General features: G+C 37.7%; 2 protein-coding genes and 1 long non-coding RNA gene across 6 annotated transcripts in view; 2 read left to right on the top strand and 1 right to left on the bottom strand.

Moving 5' to 3' along the window:
• xpo1a (exportin 1 (CRM1 homolog, yeast) a) overlaps positions 1-8,705 on the top strand; it is a 16,527-nt gene extending 7,822 nt beyond the window's left edge. Inside the window, exons 12-25 of the mRNA XM_024289274.2 lie at positions 56-238; positions 408-546; positions 1,145-1,326; positions 1,398-1,554; positions 2,275-2,438; positions 2,515-2,649; positions 2,737-2,920; positions 4,232-4,338; positions 5,402-5,596; positions 5,684-5,852; positions 5,942-6,076; positions 6,155-6,314; positions 7,530-7,626; positions 7,872-8,705. Coding sequence (XP_024145042.1) covers positions 56-238; positions 408-546; positions 1,145-1,326; positions 1,398-1,554; positions 2,275-2,438; positions 2,515-2,649; positions 2,737-2,920; positions 4,232-4,338; positions 5,402-5,596; positions 5,684-5,852; positions 5,942-6,076; positions 6,155-6,314; positions 7,530-7,626; positions 7,872-8,018 — 2,154 coding nt within the window. The 3' untranslated portion in view covers positions 8,019-8,705. The remainder of the gene's footprint in view (positions 1-55; positions 239-407; positions 547-1,144; positions 1,327-1,397; positions 1,555-2,274; positions 2,439-2,514; positions 2,650-2,736; positions 2,921-4,231; positions 4,339-5,401; positions 5,597-5,683; positions 5,853-5,941; positions 6,077-6,154; positions 6,315-7,529; positions 7,627-7,871) is intronic.
• A 2,380-nt stretch (positions 8,706-11,085) lies between these two features.
• usp34 (ubiquitin specific peptidase 34) overlaps positions 11,086-25,369 on the top strand; it is a 61,706-nt gene continuing 47,422 nt past the window's right edge. For 3 of the 4 annotated variants that reach the window (XM_024290327.2, XM_024290325.2, XM_024290324.2), the window contains exons 1-4: positions 11,087-11,480; positions 21,195-21,285; positions 23,843-24,365; positions 24,736-24,786. In XM_024290327.2, the coding sequence (XP_024146095.1) occupies positions 11,438-11,480; positions 21,195-21,285; positions 23,843-24,365; positions 24,736-24,786 (708 nt within the window). In that variant the 5' untranslated portion in view covers positions 11,087-11,437. Of the gene's footprint in view, positions 11,481-21,194; positions 21,286-23,842; positions 24,366-24,735; positions 24,787-25,369 lie in introns of all 4 variants that reach the window. The other variant, XM_024290326.2, reaches the window with a different exon arrangement.
• Positions 21,154-25,369, bottom strand: part of LOC112157538 — a 10,307-nt gene continuing 6,091 nt past the window's right edge. The window contains exons 2-3 of the long non-coding RNA XR_002921165.2: positions 21,467-21,534; positions 21,154-21,292 (exon numbers count right to left, since the gene is read on the bottom strand). This is a non-coding gene — a long non-coding RNA (uncharacterized LOC112157538). The remainder of the gene's footprint in view (positions 21,293-21,466; positions 21,535-25,369) is intronic.

The raw sequence follows: 25,369 nt of genomic DNA, 5'->3' as shown, positions 1-25,369 counted from the left end.
TTTTTTTTTTTTTTTATTCCCTTCCTCATCCGTCCGTTTGTCTCTCCGTCTGCAGGCTCTGCACTACATGCTGCTGGTGTCTGAGGTGGAGGAGACGGAGATCTTTAAGATCTGTCTGGAGTACTGGAATCACTTGGCAGCAGAACTCTACAGAGAAAGTCCTTTCTCCACCTCCAGCACCCCCCTGCTGTCAGACGTGCCCCCCCGCAGACACCTGTACCTGGCCGTTCTCTCACAGGTAGCTACTCAACGTTCATTATTATTTCTGATCCATGTTTGTACCATATTTTGGTTGTTTTTCAATCACATCTATAAGCAGAATTTTGTATTTGTTTTGTTTGCAAAGTATTTATTATTGCATTATAGCAGACCACCACATCCTCTTTGGCCCCTGACTGCTCCCGTAGGTCCGCCTGCTGATGGTGAGCCGCATGGCCAAACCAGAGGAGGTTCTGGTGGTGGAGAATGACCAAGGCGAGGTGGTCAGGGAGTTCATGAAGGATACGGACGCCATCAATCTGTACAAGAACATGAGGGAGACGCTTGGTACGGTTTTTACTGATACCTATTTATTTTTTGAAGACAACTGCTTCAAATTCTCTTATTTTACGACCCACTCCGATCATCTTTTGATCTATTTTCAAAGCGTTCTCGGTGTTTTTTTCATTTATTTATTTATTTTTATTATTTTTTGCCGTTCTTTTAGCCAACATCAAAAATCTGGTGTTGTTTTCTTGGAGAAAGTTTCTCCAGAGCTCCAGGAGTTCTTTACAATTTGACCTCTGAAATGTGGGTGGGCTCATTTTCACGGAGCAACCCCGCCCCCCTTCCCTTCCCGTGTTGTTGAGGGCTCAGAGCAGAGGAGCTCATGGACCGCCAGTGAATTAAGCTCTTTGTAAAGTGCATCTTTTTTGTCTTTTTCTGTACAGTGATTTGAATTAAACACTCAGAAATCCAAATTTGAACTTAATTTTTTATTTATATGTTCTCCATTATGAGAAGAATGTCACAGGAACAGAAATAGCATTTTAATCTTAAGTTTCTTTTAGTTTTAGCTTTCGTTCTGTTTCGTTCGCATTGAACTTCTGCTGGTTTATACACTGAAAGGCAGTTTGACATGACATTTTCCTCGTGTTTCGTCCAGTCTACTTGACGCATTTGGACTACGCGGACACCGAGCGTATCATGACAGAGAAGCTGCACAACCAGGTGAACGGCACCGAGTGGTCCTGGAAGAACCTGAACATGCTGTGCTGGGCCATCGGCTCCATCAGCGGCGCCATGCACGAGGAGGACGAGAAGAGGTTCCTGGTGACCGTCATCAAGGTGAGCCGCTTGAAGAAGATTTCAACCCTCTTTTTATGATCTGTTTTCAACATTAACTGTTTTATGTTCAGGACCTTCTCGGCTTATGCGAGCAGAAAAGAGGCAAAGACAACAAAGCCATTATCGCCTCGAACATCATGTACATCGTGGGCCAGTATCCTCGCTTCCTGAGAGCTCATTGGAAGTTCCTGAAGACGGTGGTCAACAAGCTGTTTGAGTTCATGCACGGTGAGTCAAGCAGGGAAAATGACCCGTTCTGTCTCTACGTTTTTACTGACATATACGTGTGTTTGTGAAGAGTTTGTAAAGTTAGAGTAATAAGGAAATGGCTGAAGATGCTTTAACACATCTCATAGTGGACCGGCTTTCTTTTTACTCATGTTTTTCCATGTGTGAGAACTAGAGGAGCAACAGATCACAAAACTCACGGTTCGGATCATCTCACAGTTTGAGTCTTGGTTCAGATTAGTCAAATGTGGAGCCAGGAATCGATTAAAAAAAAAAAGAACGAATTAATCGCAAAAATTAATTGTGATTAATTGCTTAAATTTTTTCTGTCTCAGTATTTGCTGACCATCATCTGCAAATAATGACAATATTAAATCACACATAAACCTCTACATTCAGAAAAAATATTTTTAATTAGTGCTGTCAATCAATTACAAAAAAAAATCTGATTAATCGCACTTTTGTGTTGTAATTAATCACGATTAATCGCAATGTTTGACCAGGTGAGATTTATTTGTACAATATAGCAGCGGATCAAGGATCAAGAAGTCTGCTTTTTGTGAAAAAATGATCTAAACTACAAAAATAACAATTAAGTGCTAAAAACCAAATGAATATTTATTTCTTTTGTGTTCAAAAGGTTGCTGTCTGTTTGTCCTTTGACTGCATATATGTCTGGAGAAAATAAAAAAAAAATAAAGATTTCGTTTCGACACGCAGAGACCCACGATGGCGTGCAGGACATGGCGTGCGACACCTTCATCAAGATTGCTCAGAAATGCCGGCGCCATTTTGTTCAGGTTCAGGTGGGAGAAGTGATGCCCTTCATCGACGAGATCCTGAACAACATCAACACCATCATTTGTGACCTGCAGCCTCAGCAGGTGAGCGTCGGCTCTGCGGTTTGGTTGGTCGTCGGAGCTGTCGGGGTTTTCTGAAGTCCTGTTGGTTTTTCTTCAGGTTCACACGTTTTACGAGGCGGTGGGCTACATGATCGGAGCTCAGACTGACCTGTCGGTCCAGGAGCTGCTGATAGAGAAGTACATGCTGCTGCCCAACCAGGTGTGGGACAGCATCATCCAGCAGGCTACGAAGGTAGGAGGACCTGACGGATCAGAGCCTCGTCTGACATGTCCGGCTTTCTCATCTGAAGTTTGTGTTTGTTGTGGAACGTGTGTTCAGAACGTGGACATCCTGAAGGACGCAGAGACCGTGCGCCAGCTGGGCAGCATCCTCAAGACCAACGTCAGAGCCTGTAAAGCCGTCGGTCATCCCTTCGTCGTCCAGCTGGGACGCATCTACCTGGACATGCTCAACGTCTACAAATGTCTAAGTGAAAACATCTCCTCTGCCGTCCAGAGCAACGGTCAGTGCAGTCCTCCACAATCAGGCCGACTTTTACCCAGACTTAAATCAGATGTTTACAAATATAAGATGGAATAGATTTGACTTAAAAATATGAGAGAGGAAGCAAAAGCTTTCTGGCATACTGTGGAGGAAAGTATTAACACAAATGATCATTTGTGGCAGATAATTAACCCTTCACACCACATGCCACTAACTGGAAATGTACCAATTAATCCAAGACTGCTGTGGAAATTTAGCATCACCTTAAACGGACAAAAAATGTTTTCCATTTATAATTGGGAATAAATTCAGGCATGGAGAAGTTACATTCATGCAAAAGGGGTTTGATTCGATTTGTTGGCTTAATTTAGCAAAAAATCCCACTTTTATTTATTTATTAGTGTTTTTTTACAGCATATATATTTTGATTTGTGAATTAATTTGAATGTTTTTTAAGGAATAAAACATTTATTTAAAGTTTCTGTTTTATAAAATGACTTAAAAGCAAATAATTGAAATGCTTTGATTTATTATTATTTGTGTAATTATATTACTGCCTTTATGCTATACTTACTGTATGTTTTAAAAAAACACAGGTACCTCGCTATAAAGTGGTTCAACCCTCATAGTCTCACCGTTTTGCAGATTTTTTGTTTATTTTATTGTTTTTACATTTCATTTCAGCGTCCTGATTGGCTATAGTACATTGTCAATCAATCTCCTCGACAGAATTTGTCACATTTGCATAAATTGTTTTTATTCTAAAAAAAAAACTGGACTTATTTTACTATGAAGGTTTGAACTTTAAAATTTTAAACAAGAAAGAAAAATGTGAAAATATGTATTGAAGAGTGATACAACCTTAAAGTCCCTGTATGATTAAAATCAGGTTTTTGAGTTTTTAACATGTATGTGCGGCATTTTTCTTATAAAAGAGAACAAATGGACAGAGCTGTTCAGCTCAGCTCCAAAAGCCACGCCCCCTCAGAGGAGATTTTAGAAACAGGAAATATCAACCTGAAAAATGACTTTTTAAGACATTTAGGTTGTGGGATTTTGGTTAAAAACGTCATAATCATAATTAAAACACTACTAAGAACGTTTTAATTAAAAAAAATGTCAAAGGAAGACTTTAAAGCAACTTGAATAATTGTAAATATTAAAAGCTGACTACTTCACAGATTCAATCTATCCTGGGTAACTCCTGCAATAAACGAGAGAACGTTGTAGTTTTTGTCCGCTCAGTAAATTTTTCTCCTTTGAGTTTTTCTTTGAGCAGGAGAGAGTTTGACATCCTGACCAAAATTTTATTGTTTTCTGCCTCCTGCAGGTGAGATGGTGACGAAGCAGCCGCTGATCAGGAGTATGCGGACGGTGAAGAGGGAGACCCTGAAGCTGATTTCAGGCTGGGTCAGTCGGTCCAATGACCCGCAGATGGTGAGCACGTCCTGGATTCTGCTTCCACTGTTGTGAAAGTCATTCACCCCACTGCTATGCTAGGCATGTTTACATTAAAAGTGGGGTCATCTGGAAGGATTTTTATCTTCACTGATGTCTGTGGCAGACATAAAATCCTGTCCACCTTTGTCATGAGAGGGATCACACAAAGGTTAAATGTTAGCATCATCCTTGACTCTTTGTTCAGAACAAGATCATCGTCTGCTTAAGAAACTCGTTTTTGTTTGTTTCTTCTTGTGCTGCATTCACACTATACGTGGTTTACTCATCAAGTTCTGGTCTGCCTCTCTTCATGTCAACTTTGCTCCTGGTTTTCTGTCCAAAAATGTGTTCATAAACCTGACGAGTGTGGGAGGAGCTTTTGTCCCTTAACTCATATCTGTGTATCTCATATACAGTCAATAAATGGAAGACTTTGATGTTGAGAAATCAGATAGAGCTCCACAAAAGCATCAGTAATCATGTATCCATGTTTGGTCTCATCATTCAGAGACTCTACCACTATGATGTTCATCTACTGCAGAAGCTGCATCTCAATGATGGACGCTTTCAGCGGTACTTCAGTCACTCTGAACCAGTTTGAGGACCTGCTGTCCCTGATTAGTCCAAGGGCAAAAAAAAATTAGACTTAAATTAGAGAACCCTTCTATTATCGTCTCAAAACAAATAAAACAATATAAACTTCAGAAGTAGGACGATCAGATTCTTATTCATGTTGGTTTTGGCTCCACCTACTGATTGGATCATCAATCACAAGCCAAACCTGAGTTCCTGATTGGTTATTCACCAAAGTTTAGATATTTAAACTCTATGAACATTGCACCACAACACCCAAACTGCCACGCTGCAGTCTGTACATTGACTTAACATTGAAACTGGACACCCCCGAGTCGTGAATCCGATTTACTGTGAACGCAGCTTTAGACTTATGATACATCTACAAACTGGCATTTACAAATGATCTTTATCAACTCATTTTAGTCTCTGAAATGAATTTTTCTCTGCATTGTTACTCTGTAAAACTGCTTGTTATGTGGACCAGGTGGGGGAGAACTTCGTTCCTCCGCTTCTGGAAGCGGTGCTCATCGATTACCAAAGGAACGTCCCCGCTGCCAGGGAGCCCGAGGTCCTGAGCACCATGGCAACCATCGTCAACAAGCTGGGAGTTCACATCACCGGCGAGATCCCCAAGATCTTCGATGCGGTTTTTGAGTGCACTTTGAATATGATCAACAAGGTGAGTCTGGAGCTCCTGGAAAACCTGGAGAAGTATTCGGCTGTCTGAGTCTCCATGTGCTCAAACTTCCTCTCGTTTTTCTATCAGGACTTTGAGGAATTTCCAGAGCACAGGACTCACTTCTTCTACCTTCTTCAAGCCGCCACCTCCCAGTGCTTCCCAGCATTCCTGGCCATTGCTCCAGCACAGTTCAAGCTCATTCTGGACTCCATCATCTGGGCTTTTAAGCACACCATGAGGAACGTGGCTGATACAGGTGAGCTTACAGACTGAGATTCTTGCTGCTCTCTAAAGGATCATAACTTGTCAATGAGAGGTTTAAATGTCTCCCAACTCTTTGTGCAGGTCTTCAGATCCTCTACACACTCCTTCAGAACGTGTCTACAGAAGAAGCAGCTGCGCAGAGCTTCTACCAGACGTACTTCTGTGAAATCCTGCAGCACATCTTCTCCGTGGTCACCGACACGTCTCACACTGCAGGTCAGCTAACGGCCTGCGTGGCTCTAATGGTGCTTTTCTTTCAAGTTTTTGAATCCATTCTGATGATTTTGTCTTCAGGTCTAACCATGCACGCCACCATATTGGCCTACATGTTTAACCTCGTTGAGGAAAACAAAGTAAGCGTGGCTCTGAGCACCACCCACCCCACCAACAACTTACTGTATGTCAGGGAGTACATCGCCAACCTGCTGAAGAGGGCGTTCCCACATTTACAGGAGTAAGTAGACTAAACTGCCTCCGTATTACACTCATGGAGGTTTGAACATGTTCTTGTAGCATTTTCATGATGATGGAATTTACCAAACAGAAAAAAGCTGTTGGGGAAAATAGCTCATTTATTACAAACTCCCTCAGATCCACTGGTAGACGGCTGGATCAATGTCACGTATATCTTCTAATAGAAGCGTTTTATTCCTAAAATGTGGCATCCAGCTCGGCGTTTATTAGAGACAGACGTATATTGGAGAGCGGCGTTTCCTCCATCACAGACAGAATGGTGACGGTTAATGGGTTCATTTTGTGGTGAAACTCTGTCAAAAACACAGACAACAAAAGATTTCAGGATTTATTTAAATTAATGAGAACATTGTTCTGATTAACGCTGGCTGTGAACGTTTCTGTTCTCTTTGAAGCATCAAAAATCCTCTAAAGCACAAGTGTCAAAGTCGAGTCCCGGGGGCCAGATCCGGCCCTCCAGATCTTTTTATTTTATTGTTATCAATGGCCCAATGTTATCTTGCTTGTAGATTGTAGATTTTTACAAAATATATTTTTTATGGAGAGTATAATATTGAAAGTCATTTAAGGTTTAAGTTGATTTATTCTGGAATAATATTCCTGCTTTTTTATTTTTCATAATTAAGGCAAAAAGTTAGTTTTAAAGTTTTAAACGTTGCCATTCTGCTAGCTTTTTAGCTATTTTATTTTGGCTAAAAATGTCATGATAGTAATAATTAAAAACCACTGGGAACGCCTTTACAACACATCAAAAGGTGATCAGAGTGGGATTTGAAACATAAACTGGAGTTACAGACGATGCTGAAGTTTAAGAGATTTAACTTCTTGTTAGCACCAGAAATTTAATCCTGCTTAAATATTTTGAGTACATCTAAAACATAGTTTTAAACTCCTGGTTTTAATTTTTTTACCCAAGTTAGGATTTCAAATGTAAAAAATTACGATACTTAATATGTGCAACACATTATTAACATAAAGCACGGATTAACGACGCAAAACGAATGTGAAAAGCTGCTTTTCTCTGAATTTGAATCAGCTTATTGTTAAAGGGTGAAATAACTTAATTTTATTTAACAAATCAAGTCGACATGTGACAGAGAAAACCTCTTTCTGGTTTGTGAATTTTTTTGTACGCTCACTAGCTGAGCAGAGCAGTGGACTTCCTGTAACAAACGTCTGCTTTGTTGTTTTTCAGCGCCCAGGTGAAAGTCTTTGTAACGGGTCTGTCCAGCCTAAACCAGGACATCCCAGCCTTTAAGGAGCACCTGAGGGACTTCCTTGTGCAGATCAAGGTAAGTGACCACAGGTCCTGAATTGCCTGATTGAAGCTCTGCCCACCCTCATAGCCACACCCATTTTTATATGAATTGCTGGAATGGTAAAATGATTGGCTAAAATTGTATAGAATAAAAGTTATTTTTAAATTATTTTAATTTGCAAAGTCTGAAATCTACAACCGATTAGATGAGTTGGAATCCGATCTGGAGCAGAAAACTCAACGTGAGCTTCTGCTAAAACTCCCTGTGTTCTCCTGCAGGAGTTTGCTGGTGAGGACACGTCGGACCTCTTCCTGGAAGAGAGAGAAGCGGTTCTCCGCCAAGCCCAGGAGGAGAAACACAAGCTCCAGATGTCTGTGCCCGGCATCCTCAACCCCCACGAGCTGCCAGAGGAGATGTGTGACTAAAGCCGGTGCCGCTGGCTAAGAACAAGCCCGGCGGGGCGCTGCGCGGCTTCGCCTCCCGTCGTTTTCTTTTACCGCTCCACCTCCACTAGATTTAAACGTGTGCCATTGTGGGTGTTTGCGAAGAGGATTTTGGGTTACTGGACAGTTTCAAAACACGTTGTCGACCAAATGTTGATATGTACATGAGGATCAGCCAATCCCGTTTTCCCTAAATGGAATTTTTGTTTGTTTGACCTTATTTTATACAAAACTTTGAGTGTATTTTGTTTTTGTGAATGTCTCTTTTGCTGTCGAAGCTTTACGTCCGTCTGGTTATTTCACATGTGCATGAAGTTTGAAGAATAAAAGGTTATTTTTTAATCCCTCCTTGCGCAGTTGATCTCCTCTTCCCTGTGTTAATATGTAAATTAAAATCCTGAAACGCAAAACGCTTGGTTAAAAGTTTGCTCTGCTTTCAGAGGTGCCAAGTTGACTGTACAGAATGAATGTGATGCTTTAGGATGACAGATTTGTACTACCTTGATTTCTCTGTCTGGTTATTTTAGGTTATGTTTTTTGGCTCCTTTTGCTCTGAATTTATCTCAGTCGGCTTGTTTTACTTTTGGATGAAAAGGAAAGTTGTCTGCAAAGTATTCTGACTGTAAAGCTGAGTATTCTGACTATAAAAGTGGCTATTTTTACAGAGAATGATTTGTTGTTGTTTGTTGCAGCTGGAACAAAGTCCAAATTGTTTGTAGTTTCAATAATTTATCAACAAATAATGAGAATTTGGTGAGCAAAGTGTCAAACCTGTACATGTTCATTCGCCCATAAAAGGTTCTTTTTCTATGAGTTGTTTGCGATATTTTAATTTTAAGTTAATTCTTAAAAAATGTTAGTATAAGTCAAGAACATAAAATAAAAAATGGAACAGTAAGTAGAAACGTGCATTCGGTTTGTTCCCTTGTTCAAACTACAGACAAAGAGAAAAAGGGAGAAGGTTTAAGGTGCGTAACTCAATCGCACAAGGGGGCCAAAATCCAAAACACACCTTATGTCGTGGGCCAAACAGGATAAACATTTATTGAACACTGAAACTAAATTTTTAAAACTTTTAACATTTAACTTTTAACAATTATGAACTAGATATAGAGCATTACCTGTGATAATGCTAGTGTGAATGCTGTAAGCTGAATTTGGCCACTGAAAAGGCTAGTGCTGATAACTGAAGATGATAGCCAGAACTGATAGCTAAACTCCAAAACACCCTAAAAAAAGAAGCCTAAATTAGCCAAAACAGCTAGCATGTAGCTGAAATATTATCTGAACTCCAAAATATCCTAAAAGTTGATAGCTGAAATCACTGAAGCTAATAGCTGAAAGCACTGAAGCTGAGAGCCAGTTAAAATACTAGCTAAAGGCCAAATTAGCCTAAAAAAAAGGTAAGTTAACCAAAACAGCTAGCATGTAGCTGAAAAAATAGCAAAATTTCAAAATAGCCTAAAAACACTGAAAAATGCCTAAATTAGCCAAAAACAGCTAGTGTAAATATTAGCCTATTTCCATAACAACCTAAAAAACAAACAAGCAAAAAAACCTAAATTAGCCAAAACAGCTAGCATGTAGCTGAAATACTATCTAAACTTCAAAAAAGCTTTAAAAAAAAACCCCAAAAAGCTTGAGTTTGCCAAAACAGCTAGCATGTTGCTGAAATATTAGCTAAGCTCCAAAACCTATAAAAAAACTAAAAAAAAAGCCTAAATTACCCAAACCAGCTAGCATGTAGCTGAAACATTAGGTAAACTCCAAAAAGGCTTGGGAAAAAAAGCCTAAATTGGTCAAAACAGCCTGCATTTTGCAGAAATAATAATTAGACTCAAAAATTACACAAGTCAAAAATGAGCGTGAGATAACATTAGGTCATTAATAACAATAAAATAAAATGATTCCCGGACCTTGACTTTGACATGAGTTGTTTAAGTCATGCTGTATCACTTCGATTTTTTTTTTTTTTTTAATAACTGGATTTTGCCACTCACTCGTCAGATGTTTGCACAAATTAGGTTTAATTCACAGAGATGCATCTTTTGTTGCATAAATTGGATTTAATAAAATGAAGAGTGGGCTGCACGGTGGCGCAAGTGGTTAGCGCTCTCGCCTCACAGCGAGAAGGCCCCGGTTCGAATCCCGGCTGGGACCTTTCTGTGTGGAGTTTGCATGTTCTCCCCGTGCATGCGTGGGTTTTCACCGGGGACTCCGGCTTCCTCCCACCGTCCAAAAACATGCTTCATAGGTTAATTGGCGACTCTGAATTGCCCCTAGGTGTGAATGTGAGAGTGAATGGTGTGTGATTGAGGCCCTGCGACAGACTGGCGACCTGTCCAGGGTGTACCCCGCCTTCGCCCATCAGTAGCCGGGATAGGCTCCGGCACCCCCGCGACCCCGAAAGGGAAGAAGCGGTCTGGAAGATGAATGAATGAATGAATGAATGAAAATGAAGAGTTGTAAATATATTTTTGCTGCCCTATGATGTAAAATCCAGTGTATCCTTCTTTCAACCTTCAGTAACAGGATAGGCTCCAGCAACACTGACTTCCATTTGGGAACAAGCGTGCATTAAAAAAAATGGATTTGATTTTTTTTCTCCAAATTTACTATTTTGAGGAAATGAGTTTAATGAACTGTTTGAATTAATTGTGACCTATTGTAGTCAGCTAAATCAAGAATGCTATTGATTCTTTTTGAGAAAATAATGGATTTGGTTTACCTCTTTGGATTTCTATTGCAAAACTGATATTTTCTTTTATTTAAAAAGTTTTACATAAACTAAAAAATCCCCACTTTGTAATAGAAATCCAAAGAGATTAATCACATTCATTATTTACATAAAAAAATCAATTTATTTTATCTATTCATTTGGATCTCAATGTGGTATGTCATATATATCATATATTTGAGTTATACGATATGATTGAACAATATGAAGTCAAATGAATAAATATTTATTTACTTTTTCCTGATTTGCCCTTGAACTCTTGAGAAAATGTTCTAAACGCAAGTTATCGCGAGAGTACGAATGAAGCCGAACAACCGAAGGGCAGAATACGAAAACTTCCGAAGCTCGCGCATGCTGTACGACCCCCTCCCTTCCCTTTTCAACATGGCTGCTGTGTCTACTCTCTCAAGTAGCGTTCAGATTGGTGACTGACTCGACTTTTTCCTTTCAGTGCCTCTTACTTTTGGTGTAAATTATTTGAGCTTGGATGCAAACCACGATTTCCAGCTTCCTGTTTTCCAGGATTTCGGTTGGTGGATTAACCTTCGCCGGTCTCTCTCTCCCAAGGGCCTTTTTTCACCCCCAAAACAACTAACTGCCAGCCAAACACTTTCTAGTACAATGGTTTGAGAAGGTGCTCACAGGTTTTTTCGGTTCATGAACAATGTGCGAGAACTGCGCTGAGCTGGTGGAGGTTTTAAATGAAAGTAAGTGAAATATTTTTTATATATTTCAATTGTATTTTTATGAGGACGGTGCTGAACTAGCTGCTTAGCATCACTGCTTACTGAAGCTTGATGGAAGCATGATAGCTTGGGGCTAGCTAAATATAACTTTGATTGACCGTTTAGCTCCCATTTTAATCGTTTTTCTGTCATAAAAATGGAAGTGATAGCATTTCTGGTGCATATATTTTGCGAGACTCGTAGTTTCACGTAGAGGCAGATCTGTTTGATTCCAAGTGCTGATGCCATTCTCCCAAATTTCCAATTAGTTTTGGGGCCTGTCTGTCAAACAGCACAGCAAAATAGCATCCATATGGACCGAAAAGTTCTTGAGTTTTGCGTGTGACACTACTGTCATCAGTTAAATTACTGTAGCCTGGTTTGACAATGGAAACACGACATGTTCTGGTGACTGTTTTTGAACGTTTCGTGCATATATTTGGAAGTAAACGAGCTAAGCTAGCTAGTTGAGCTAGCAAGCAGGCTGACTTTGTTTGATGTGTTTGTCAGGTCAGTCTGCTAGCTGTCCATTCCGCTACCACCCTTTGTTTTGCAGATGTGCCCTTTCCCCCCTAGAACTATCCGTTAAATGTTCATAAATGTGTCGTAACTTTTTTGTGCCTACCACTAAAACTTACCGTAAAACAACATACGCGTTATTTTTGGGCTAGTTTGCAAACGTTACTTAAGCTAGCTTTTGCGAAGCTAGCCCAGAAAATTAATGGCTGCAATGAAGCGTATATTTAGACACATCGTGATCGTAGATTATCCGTTTTTTCTCCCTCGAAAGCTGTTTTTGACATAACAGTTTCACCATGACTAATGTTATAATTTAGTCCTAAATTGCCGAGGAATTCCGTTAAACGCACTAAGCTAACGTCAACTGGGGCCAATTGTGCATTTTTGCCTTTATTGCTAAAACTTAGCTATACATCAAGGCGTGCTGGCCAGGCCTTGATGCTCCCAACTTGTCCTGAAAACGAGCTAAATCGTACATTTGAACCCAGCGTGGTTTCTTTAAATGATGCATAGCTGTATCCGTGAAGGGGTTGACACTTTTGGGGGAGCTTCTGTGTTTGTTTGAGCCCACCTATTGTATTGTGTTGGGCGAAATGGACGCTCAGTTATTAGAGATACATCCAACTAAACTTTGTGTGCTAGAAATGCAACTTGCCAAGTTTGTAACTATAGAATCTGCAGGGGTTTAACAAACAGAAGATGTCAATCTCCAACTCAATGTGTCTGATTTGGCTTCACTTATCTCAAATATGTGAGATAATCCCACTTATTGCTGCATCATAAAATGCACAGCCTGTTGCAATCCCGAGAACACTCTGAAACCGGTTAAAACATTGTTTCTTTCAAATATTTCTCTGCATGCTGCTAAGCTGCAAAACAGAGATTGTACAGTTCCCTATCAAACACAATCACTTGGTAATGCTTGCACTGCCAGCTGATGATGGATGAAGTTGACTGTGTAAAACTACAAGCTCCTTTTTGGTTTTAAAGTAAGAAAAAAATGTTAAAAAAAAAAACAACAAAATAAACACTGACAATGCAGCAAACATACCGAACACAAGTAAAGTTTAATGAATTTAATTCTAAGTCAGTCAAATTCAAAATTCACATTTTATTTGTCACATACATAAACATACATAGTATAACATGCAGTGAAATGTATTGTACGACTGTCCGACGGTTTAAGGATACGAGGATACTTACAATAAAATATAAGATATAGAAGTAAGATAAAATAAAAACAAAATAAATAAATACAAATCTAGCTGCATTAGTTCACAAAGGTCACAAGTCCTCAAGTTTTAAAATGTCGGTGTGTTCATTGCCGAGGTAAAAGGCAAAAAGGTAAAGGGTTAGGGTTAGTCACATGTTATTACAGCCCAATATTGTATGTAAAATATCAACTCCAAAAAAAATATATATATATATATATATTTAATGTGTTCTTGTGGCATTTTTCTGATGATTGACATGTTTGAAGAGGATTAAGCTCCGCATTGAATTTCTGAATATATATATATATATATATATATATTTTAATATAATTGAGAATCAACTAATACGCAGAGAGGGCCACATGTGATCTGCTCATTTCTGATTCATCCATTTGTAGACAAATAGATCCATTTACGTCACGTGTCAAAGTCAAGGCCCGGGGGCCGAATCTGGCCCTCTCAGTAATTCTATCCGGCCCTCCAAATAATTTTATTTTATTGTTGTTAATGGCCCGATATTATCTTGTGCTTATTTCTAACTTGTATAATTTTGACAAAATATATTTTTATGGAGGCTATTGAAAGTTATTTAAAGTTTAAGTTGATTTATTCTGGAATAATATTCCTGCCTTTTTATTTCTCATGACTGTGTTAAAAAGTTACGGTTTTAAAAATTGGCATTCTGCTAGCTTTTTGGACTATTTTGGCATTTACTAAGATTTTTTTATTAGCTAAAATTTCAGCTACATGCTAGCTGTTTTGGCTAGCCTAAGTTTTTTTTTTTAGGCTAATTTGGCATTTAGCTTATGTTTTAGCTGGCTATCAGCTTAAACGTTTTTAGCTATCAACTTCAGCATCTTCGGCAGCCAAATTCAGTTTACAGCATTCACACTAGCATTATCACAGCTAATGCTACATGTTTAGTTCATAATTATGTTCAAAAGTTACGATTTTAAAGTTTAAACAATGTAGTTTTAGGGTGTTCAATAAATGTTTTTCCTGTTTTGCCCCTTGTACGGTTGAGTTTGACACCCCTGGTATTCGTCTCCATTCCTCATCCGAGCTGAAATCTGGTTCAGCACTGTACTGCTGGATAGCTCCAATAATGCTCATTGTTTTAGTTGCACCTGTAATGTTAGGTTGAGGGTGTGAGGGGCTGTAAGCTAGTGGGAGAGTGTGTAAACAGAGCTCGGAGTTGTGAGTGATGAGAAGGTGGGCCGTGTTTACTCCACATCAAGATCTCCTTCCACAACTTGAAACCAAATAACAAACAAACTATTGTCGCTCTGCAGAAATTATATCCTAAAAAATGGCTAAAAACTGCCTAAATGTAATATAAAAAACTCAAACCCTTTGAAAATGGATCAAAAGATCAGAGTGAGACTTCAACACCCAAGAAAAAAGCAATTTCAAACTAGTTTTAGTATTTTGTATCACATGATTTGAGAATTACATTCTATGAAAATGAACATTTAGAAGTTGCTTGATTAGCAAAACATGTATTAAATATTCCCAAATCCTCTTTTTTTGCATTTTTATGACAGAACTTTTCATCAAATTAACTTTTTTGGTCTTTTTATAGTTAAATGAAAAATAAAACTCCAGATGGCTACAACAACCATCTTAGCATGTTTTTAATTGATTATTTTGACTAATATTCCATTTTATGATATTAGATTTTTAGTTTGGCTTCTTATTGCCTCGGTTCAAAGGCCTCACATGTATTTCTTCCTGTTAAAATCTGGACCTATTTATTTAGCCATAAAACTTGTGTCCTTTCTACAAAACAAAAGCTGACAGTTGTGTAACTCAACCCAGCGGTTTAGACCCTTAAGCTCTCGCTGTTGCCTTCATAATTTCTGGTTGACTGGTTGGTTGTGAGGGGTTGCAGTTTTCCAACCGGTTTTGTGTGCAAAAAAAAAAAAAAGCAACTACTTAAAAAAATATATCTTTTTTTTAATATTAATAGTCTCTGACACATTAAAATGCCCCCCCCACCACACACACACATTTTTATTTAATTAATTTTCTTGTAGGTTTTGTGTAAAGGTGAATAACTTAGCTCCTATTATTTTCAACCAGGTGGTCACAGACTAGTTTTTTTTTTTTTTTTAAGATTGAATGATCCCTAAAAATGTTGGCTTGTTGAAGGGTCACCACAGCTGTGTAAAAGAATAAAGTAATCTGGAAGATTATACATTACTCACAAAAAGTTCTGTGTAATTGTGTGAAAGCTTTACAGCATTTACACTAGTGATTCTCCGGCTCCAGTTTTTTAAAGATAATTGGGAGTTTAGCTTAAATTTTAACAAGATGCTGAAATATTGGCAAAATTAAACAATGTCCCAGTGTTTTGGCTAATTATTAGTTTAGCTAATATTTTAGCGTTTTGCTAGCTGTTTTGGCAAAATTAGACATTTTTCCAGTTTTAAGGATAATTTGTAGTTTAGCTAAAATTTTAGCAAGATGCAAAAATATGGACAAAATTAGAAATATTTTCCAGTTTTTTAGGCTAATTTGGAGTTTAGTTAATATTTCAACGTTATGCTAGCTGTTTTAAATAAAAAAATAGACATTTTTCCAGTTTTTAAGGATATTTTGGAGTTAAAAATTTTAGCATTGTGTGAAAATATTGGCAAAACTAGACATTTTTTTCATTTTTAGGCTAATTTGGAGCTTAGCTAATATTTGAACGATATGCTAGCTGTTTTGTCTAATTTTGAAATGTTTCCAGTTTTTTAGGATAATTTGGAATTTAACAAATATTTTAGCATTATGCTAGCTGTTTTGGCTGATTTAAGCATTTTTCCACATTTTTAAGGATAATTTGGAGTTCAGCTAATATTTTAACACTATGCTTGGTGTTTTTGCAAAATAGAAGCTATAGTACCAGATTGCGAGACCAAAAAGAAAACACAAAAATGATCCAAATTTGCCCACTGGCTCTGCTGAGATGTATCCCTCCAACAGAACATTTACAGATCAGTAGTTCAGACTTTTTTAAATCACCTTTTTAAAGAACATGATGTTTGAAGTAACTCCTAAAATATCGATTATTTAGGCTAGCTTGTTTTAAACGTTAGTTGAATGTTTACATTGGATCAGCATTAAGCTGCTTTATAATTCATTTGAAACATGAGACTGAAAGCAGAAACTTTTTGTGTGGAGGGTTTTTTGTTTTCTCACAGAGGAGATGAACTTGGATCTATCTCATCTTTGACTTTGATAGGTCACCTTTAGGAAATTCAGTGTTACAAAGCCATGTAGCGCTCCATCTATTTGAAAAATAGAACTTTTTATCGCAGAAATACTGGGACTAAAGTTAAGTGATCAAACTCCTCTTTGTGCTGCTGTTGTGTTGTTTGTTCGAGTGTATTAAAAAGCCAAGAGCTGCTATCTGACACCTGAAGGTTTGATTTGAACTCTGATGAATTCTCACTTTCCTGTTGTTTTTACTGTTGTGCTTTTGAACTTCATGCTCCAAATCGATACAATAACTACAGAGGGGTTGTTGGGGGGGTCCATAGCAGAGTTTTGTCAGCTGCCAATGACTGACAAGTCCATGTGCGATGTCTGTGGTGACCTTTCACCTCAGAATTGCAGAAGCAGCATGTGTTTGTGCATAATAGCATAGAAGACACAATCCAAGGCAATTTGGGGGATTTAGCCGCGGTTTGGTAACGAGGATATTCCAAGTGTTTTTCACAAAATGTTGTTTTAAAAATGGCCTTTTGAGATTATTGTAGGCTCATGCTTGATTTATGTCAGTCTTTATGTTTGTCACATGTAGTTTTGATTAGGATTAGGATTTTGATTGATCACTGCCACATGTTTCAAGCTTATTATTATAATAGAATATATTCTACTAGAAGTCGGCATATAATGAATGGCTCACAACATTTTACTGGTATAAAATGCAGCAGAATACAGCACTAGTTTGAGCGGGGAGCGCACAAAACAGTTCAGTGAAGAGTTGGACCTTCAGGATCAAGTTTGTAAATACATTTGCAATAAAGCAAAAATCTTCTTAATGCAAACAAAAACCTACAGATGAATGTATTTAATATATATATTATGCATTTATTTTTTAAGATTTAAACAGTTGGCAGTAAGACGACTGTCTACCAACTGTAAGCGCCAGAAAAAAAGGATATAAGAAATAATGTCTCCAAAAAAGAAGCCAAAATAATACATTACACTGATGGGAGCTAGTTCATTATATTTATGCTACAACAATTTTGGAATGGAGTCATTTTTAATTTTTATTGTAGAAATTGATCACTTATTATCAAAAATATTCAATAGTTCTAAAGAGACTCTAAATCTACAAGCCCTAAACTTCCTCATATGACTGATAATCACGATTTTTACTAGTTAATAGCTAATAGTAATAGGTAAGAACTATTTTCTCTAGTTGCACTATTTTTACTTAATTGTTCAAACCATTCAGTGATTAAGTGTTAAATAAACTCTGTTTATATTTTTTTTATGTCACAAAAGTATCGGATCAGGACTGAAAATCAAACGACTTCAAATCCGATCTGGACCAAAATCTCGTGATTTCCTTATTTTAAAAGCCGTAAAGGATCAAATGAGGAAACGATGATATTCTGAATGAAGATTCAAGGCCGCTTTGAGACGAGTCGTTTTCTGCTCACAGGCAGGATGGAGCTGATACCACGGTGGCCTTGAGTTGCCGTTCTTTTGTTGGGATTAAACGTATCTTCTGTCGGAGCGTTGGGATCATTAATCACCTCCAAGCAGAAGGGATGGCAGCTGATGGTTTGGTTTTTGCAAATTGTTCTGCAGCTTTTAAGGCTTCATATCTCCTGAAATAGCTTTACTCTGTCAGCGCTTTGTTCATATTTTTTTAGAATACACATATGTACAGTAATGAGCTTGTTGCCATTTTTATATTAACATAATTGTGTGCGTGCATTTGGACCTTCAGAGTGTTAGATTAGACTTTCAGCAGAATGTTACCATCTCTGGATAGAAGACGTTGGTCTTATTTTAGGGAGTTAAACATTTATGTGAAGGAGTTCTTATTGTGTGTAGTAACATTTCCAAAGACTAGATAACTCCTCATATATGTTTAATTCCTTATGATGAAATAAATTTGACCGACATTTAAAAGTTTTCAATTGTTAAAATCCAGTTGAATGTCAGTGTTTCTAAGATCTCTGAAATCGTGTGTTTTTGTTGTTTTGTTTCTTTTAAAGCATTTTAAAGGCTCATTTACTATTTTTACCTCCAAAGTTCGGTTTGGAAATAATTTTTATGAACTAAAGCAGATAAATAAAATGTGGGACGCTCTGTTTTATTTATTACCGAACGCACATCATAAAATATTTTAAAAATGCGTAACGATCAGGTCTGACACTCTCAATACCCAAATCTCCTTAGCTTTCAGTTGGTTTTAGTTCATTAAATCCCAGAATAGTTCCTCTTGAATGAAAATGAGTCATATTTGAGCTTTCTTTTAGAGAATAAAATAGCTGGATATTTAGATTCAAGAATCCCCTGAGCCAGGGGAGTGCGATCAGTCATTTCTTTCTTGCTCGTGTATTCATGTCCATGTGAAATGGGTTCAGTCATAAACTAAATTTATGCTCTTAGCAACCAGCACGTCTTTTTCTAGACCTCTAGAAGGACCAGAACCAGAGAGAAGCTCCTGGATCTGCTGGTTTTCTGGACTATTTCAGTTTGGAAATAGTGGGGCCTTAGAAAAAGAAAATCAGTTTACATTAAAAAAATGTCTTATAGAAATAGATTTAAAAATCTAGAAATAGTTTTTCTGGCTTTTCCAACTTTACTGTCAGGCTTTTATTTTGTAATTGAAAATCTGCTCATTCTAAACAATCGTCTTGAAGTCTCCGCCTTACCAGTGTTCCCCTCTGTTTTCACAAACACGGTGTAAACATTTGTCCGTTATTCATTATTTAATGATCCAGTCAGTCAGGTCAAGTCATCATGCATAATGTATGGGTTCTGTGAAATGGCTTTTGTGGTTAGACGTCAAACAGCACCACATCAACATTAGAAAAATAGTCAGATCTTTGTGTCCGACTGATCAAACTTAATAGACTGTGACCAGTGAAGCAGGAATTGCATATTTAAATATTCAATCTCTTATGTCCATCTATAACAGGGCTGTCAAACTCAATCAAACAAGGGGCCAAAATCCAAAAAACACCTTATGTCGCAGGCCGAACAGGATAAATATTTATGGAACACAATGTAACTTTTTAATACAATAATGAACTAGATATATAGTATTACCTGTGATAATGCTAGTGTGAATGCTGTGAGCTGAATTTGGCCGTTGAAGATGCTAGTGCTGATAGTTGAAAACATTGAAGCTGATAGCATGCTAAAATATTGGCAAATTTCAAAATAGCCTAAAAAATTGAAAAAAAAAGTTAGGCAAATAGCCAAAATAGTTAGCATGTAGCAGAAATATTAGCCTAACTCCAAAATGGGCTAAATAATCTTAGGTTGTGTCAGAATTCTCACCCTAACTACTAAAAAACTATATAGTGTTGGACTATATAGAGCCCTGGATTTTAAAGGTAATTCGGACACGATGCTCACTGCTTTTCTTTCGTTCTTCTAAACACTGGATATGATGTCACCAATTCCACGAAGTAAAAGTTGAATAAATACGAACATCTCAAGACGTTTATTTATCACTCCAATGTGTTCTGTTGATGAAAATGTTGACGGTTTATTCAAAAATTGCATTTAAACATGTTTTTGTTTGTTTGATATTGATATCTAATCCTCCAGTAGATCTGAGCCAAAAGAATCGATCATGTCAGCACCCGTCTGTTCGCGGCCCTCCTTTAGACGATTGACGCATAAAAGAACTTCCTCTAAACTTCTTTTCATGTGGTTTGTTTAGTAAACTTTTACAAATTAGGTCTGTTAATGTGCATCAGAAATAAAGTGGTAAAAAAGCACAAAATAAGCTATATTAGTTAATAAGCTGTTTATGAATTCATACCCGATTTGATAAACTATTGCTGACTAAAAACAATAAAATGTTTAAATTTGTCCACTTCTCAATGACCAATCCTAGTGGGTTTTTTTTATTTATTTTGAGGGTCAGATTTCATACTTTCTTGTAGAAAAATGACTCACTGACCTCAAGTGAACAAAATAGAATATTTACTCAATGACTTCAACTTCCCGTCTGGAAAATAAGCCCAGACGGTTGATCTTTTCCCAGATTTTCCTGGTTTTTGTTCATAAATGTGTATTTTTTTAAAAGGGATTTAAAAATGGTTAAATTTTAGCCTTAAAATTGACCCTTCAGGCTGCCGTCCACGGGATGTTGGAAGGTGCTAATGTTCAGTTCTTTTGAGGACTCATGACAGCTAAACCGTTGAATCCATTTGATTTCAATTCACAATTTCCTGATTACATTTTCAGTTCAATTACTCATCAGTTTGTCCGTTTTTTTTGTTCTTGAATCAATATTTCTGCCTCTCTTCAATTTGTATTAAGAATTCTTGCAGTAAAAATCTTTTCTTTGCTCCACAAAATAAAATAAAAAGCTTTTTAAAGTGATTTTTAGATTTAAAGAATTTTCTAAGTGAAAATTGATTTGACTGTGACAAATTCAGTTTTTGATGTTTGGTTTATACAGGATCTGATAGTCTGTAATTATAGTTGATTAACAAGAAATGTAGGAGTCACTATCATTGTTTTGCTTTTTATTTCCTAAGATTTCCGTTGTGATTGGTAAGATCATTTCTGTGGTCTCGTTAAGGTAAACAGGCTTCATGCATCCTCCCCACATGTTTGCAGCAGTTTGTGCATCACAACAAATGGAAGAATTTTTGTTCAGTCTGTTTATCTGATTCTCCTATTTCAGACTTTGACCGTCCTCTCCATTGGAATAATAGTTGTTTGCTTTCTCCTGACGTCTCGTGTGACGTGTTGTGTTTTTGTCCTCCAGTATCAGACGCAGACAGCAGTGAAGGCAGTTTCCAGCTGAAGAAGGAGCATGCTCTGCGGGTTCTGGGCTACATCAGCTCCTGGACTCAGAGGTCAGTGCTGGAAACCAAATAACACAACAAACAAATGCTGAAACATTTTCCCAAACTTTTCTCCAAGGCTGCTTGATCTACATTTTTAATCACAACAAAGCAGCGCTTCACTCTAAATAAAAAATTAACACGTTTAATTTAAAAAAACAAACAGGAAGAGAAACCTTTTTTTTTTTCTCACTTTAGAACAAATGGTCCTCAACCCCCAGCTGCAGACCGGTACCGGTCCATGAGACAGTTGGTACTGGGCTGCAGAGGAAAAAAGCCTTTATTTTTCCTGTTTTGAATAACTTTATATTTTCCGGAGTATAAGTTGCAGGAGCCAAAAATGCCTGATCGAGAAGAAGAAAACCAAATACAAGTCGTTCTTTTTGGAGAACAGTCTGACGTTTCAGAACAGAATAGACCAATCAGCTTGAACCCTCTTGTCTGTGATTGGCTGTTTGGTCCCACAAACATAAACTCTTGAAATGTGAATCCAAGATGTATAAAAAAGACACAATGAAAACAAATTATGTCTCAAAAATGAAATTCAAGAATAACATTGTTATTAGTTATCAATTCATAAAATAAAAGTGCAGAATAATCACATTTATCTGTCGGTCTGAGATCAACAATAGTTTTTGGGCCAGAGTCTGTAAATATTTACTCTATTATGATTTTCTGTGTTATTTGGTTTTAAATAATAACAAACATAAAAAATAAGTATATGTCTATAAACATTTCAATTTTCCTACGGTTCTCACCACTTTATTCCCAATCCAGAGATCACAAAATTATTTTTTTGTTCAGACGACTTTAACCAACCATTACTGACTTCTCTGTCCTAATTATCCCAGACAGCGAGGTCAGATTTACAGAAGCTAAAAACCAAACAGCAGCTTTGAATAATGAAATGCAGCCACAGAAGTGATTCACTCACTGCTGTGTAATTAAATCTGAATTGAACGGGTGGATTTTAGCCAGACTTCTATCAAAAACACAGACGGACTCTTTGTTTCCCGCCGAACGCTCGGCTTCCCCGACGTTTTTTTTTTTTAAACAAACTTCTCAGCTATTTGAACACTCGAGGCCAAAAACGATCTAAACTCAAACACAACCAAACTGGACCACAGTTGTCTTATAAATGAATACTTGAATTAAAGTCACAAGAGTCTGTAAATCCCTTTACGCTTTACTCGCTTTGAACGAGCCAATGGCAGATCAGAAGCTCTGAAAGGTCGCTGTTGTGCAAAAACTGGCTCCTTCTCTGTCCCCTTCATGCATCTCTGGACATCTTTGTCTATTCTCGGCGCTTCAAACTGAAACCAGGCGAAGGTCTCATCCGCCTGACTGTAGGCCTGGAGATGCAGATGTTTGAAAAAAGCAGTTCTTTCTTTTAAATATTCTTAAAAGAGAGGAATACTTTTTTAAACTGCGTTTAGATTTTTTTTACTGTCTAAACGTGTAAATATGAAGCTTCCACAGGATTTTTGAGTCGCATTAATTCTGAAACCGCTGTATGATGATAAAAAGTGTTTAATTCATATTTCTTTAGAGAAGATTTGCTTGCTAAAGTTGGCATTTAATTAAATGTCACAAACTAATATGGAAAATAAATTTTTTGCTCCCAAAGTTAACATTTCCCTATTTGAGCTAAACTTCTGCCTCATTTTTGGATGTTTTTCTGTAGAGTTGTGTTTATAACTGAAGCTCCATTTAAACCTCTGTCCCTTCTTTGTCTTCTCGTCTTCAATAAACCCAATAAATCGAAATAAAGTTCAGACTGTAAACGCTGCAGAACTGAAGCTTCTTTACATTCATATTTATTAATTGCAGCCAATAATTGATTTAAATTGTAATTTATTGGTTTATTTCAAGCAATAATTATGAAATAATACAACAAAAAATACAAGACACAAAGATAAACCAGAAATCAAATCATATATTGATTAGAAAATAAAGAAAAAATAACTAAGATGTATGAAGACTACGCCCTTTTCTCGAGTGTAATTATTCATAATTTTAAAAACTTTTTGCAGTGATGCAAACAATACACACGAATATGCCACATAATTGTGTGTGTATGTGTGCATGTATGTCTGTATGTGTCGGTGTCTTCCTCGGTGGAGTCTCTTTCCACGTTTACGGGCTCGTCCTCGAAAGGACGATATATTAACACTATTTTTATTATTTTATTTTTATTTTTTATTTATTTTTTTCTTTGAGCATTTACTAAATCAATGCTGCAGTCTTGAGAAAAACACACATTTAAGGTATAAAATAATGTGTTTAGAGACATTTTGAAAAGGTCACATTTTATAGTTACAGTTTGACTTTTATATGTTTAATCATTGTGATTCTAAAGGGAACATTTTCTGTTTTATGGAGGATTCCTTGTTGGAACTTTTTATCTGCTTGTTTTCATTTTTGTCTTTTATTGCATTTAGATAATCTACTGACATGATTCACATTCTGTCAGTTTTTATTTACAGACACAGAAAGGATCTTTTTAAGGCCTATTTAATAAAAGTTTATGTTTTTTCAGCGCGTTCTCAGCTCCTCTTCTTCTCTACAGGCAATGTCTCTGCTGCTTCAAGGAGTACAAGCATTTGGAGGTGTTCAACCAGCTGGTGTACGCCCTCATCAACCTGGTTATCGCCCAGATAAGCAGCCTGAGAGACCGTCTCTGCAGCTCGCACAAAGCAGCGCCGCCTGGGACAGAGGGGGGGGCAGGCCCTGGTTGGGGCAGAGACGGGTCCGCTCCCGGCCCCCTGCGGCAGCCGGCGTCGCCGGGCGAGGACGAGCACGTAAACGTGGAAAGAGACTCCGCCGAGGAAGACGCCGACACGCCCGACCCCAACCAGAACCCGGCTCGGGGGCAGGAACCCGGCCAGGGGGCGGAGTCCCAGGTGGAGGCGCGGGAGCCCGCTAGTGGGGGGGGCGATTCTGCGGATGGAGGCGGGGCCGGCGGCGCCGATTCCTTCAGCTCATGGAGCACAGAGGAGAGAGAGAAACTGCTTCTGTGTGCAGCCAAGATTTTCCAGATCCAGTTTCCTCTTTACACGGCCTACAAACACAACACCCACCCCACCATAGAGGTAAGGAGGCGTCAGGAGGGCGGGTTTTGATCAGCTTCAGCGTTTTTATCCATCAATTTTAGCTATCAGCATTAGCATCTTCAGCGGCCAAATTCAAATTTACAGCATTCATTCACACTAGCAATGTCGCAGGTAATGCTATATATCTAGTTCTTAATCATGTTAAAAACGTACGGTTTTAAAGTTTAAAAAATGTAGTTGTATTGTGGTCAACAAATGTTTATCCTGTTCGGCCTGTGACCTGTTGTGTTTTGGCTTTTGGCCCCCTGTGTGATTGAGTTTGACCCCCCCCCGCTCTGACTGATCATCATAAGTAATCACTAAGGTGTTTTAAAGTCTGCGACGCTTCTTCTTCTTCTTCTTGTTCCAGGACATATCTGCTCATGAAAGCAACATCCTCGGCTCCTTCTGTGACATGAATGTAAGAAATCTGCTTTCACCGCTTAAAGGCTTCTCATTAACACGTTTGAGTCAACTTAGTTTATTAGTAGGAATCGATCTATCAAAATATTTTGTTAATTTTATGTGGAAATGTTTCAGAAGTGATTTATTTGAAGGATTTTTACGAGCTTAAAGTGAATGAAAACCCAAATTGTGAATCTTAAAAAACGTTGTTTTTTTTGTATTTTAAAACAGTTTTAAATTCATAAGTACACCGTGTAAAAGAAAAAAAAAAGAAATCAATGGAAAAAAATATATTTTCAATTTGAACAAAAAACGAAAATCTTGATTTAAAAAAGATTTTAAACCTAAAACAGTAAACAAATGAAGAAATGTTTTATCTGCGAACAACTGCTGTTATCTGTTCTCAGTTTTTTGTTTTGTTTTGTTTCATTGTTGACCGTAATTTTACGTGTGGGGGGGGCTTTGAGCCCAGTGGCCACCAGGACATAATTGACATTTCCGCCCCAGAACGGCGTCTTTTGTTGCCGCCATTTGTGTCATCGCTCCTCTGATGTGGCGTGCATTGATACTCTCTTAAGTTTGACACGTTACCATATTTT

This window comes from Oryzias melastigma, linkage group LG1 (genome assembly GCF_002922805.2).
Source record: "Oryzias melastigma strain HK-1 linkage group LG1, ASM292280v2, whole genome shotgun sequence".
Lineage (NCBI taxonomy): Eukaryota > Metazoa > Chordata > Actinopteri > Beloniformes > Adrianichthyidae > Oryzias > Oryzias melastigma.
Note: the sequence above shows the minus strand (reverse complement) of the source record. Positions and strands in the feature narration are given on the sequence as shown.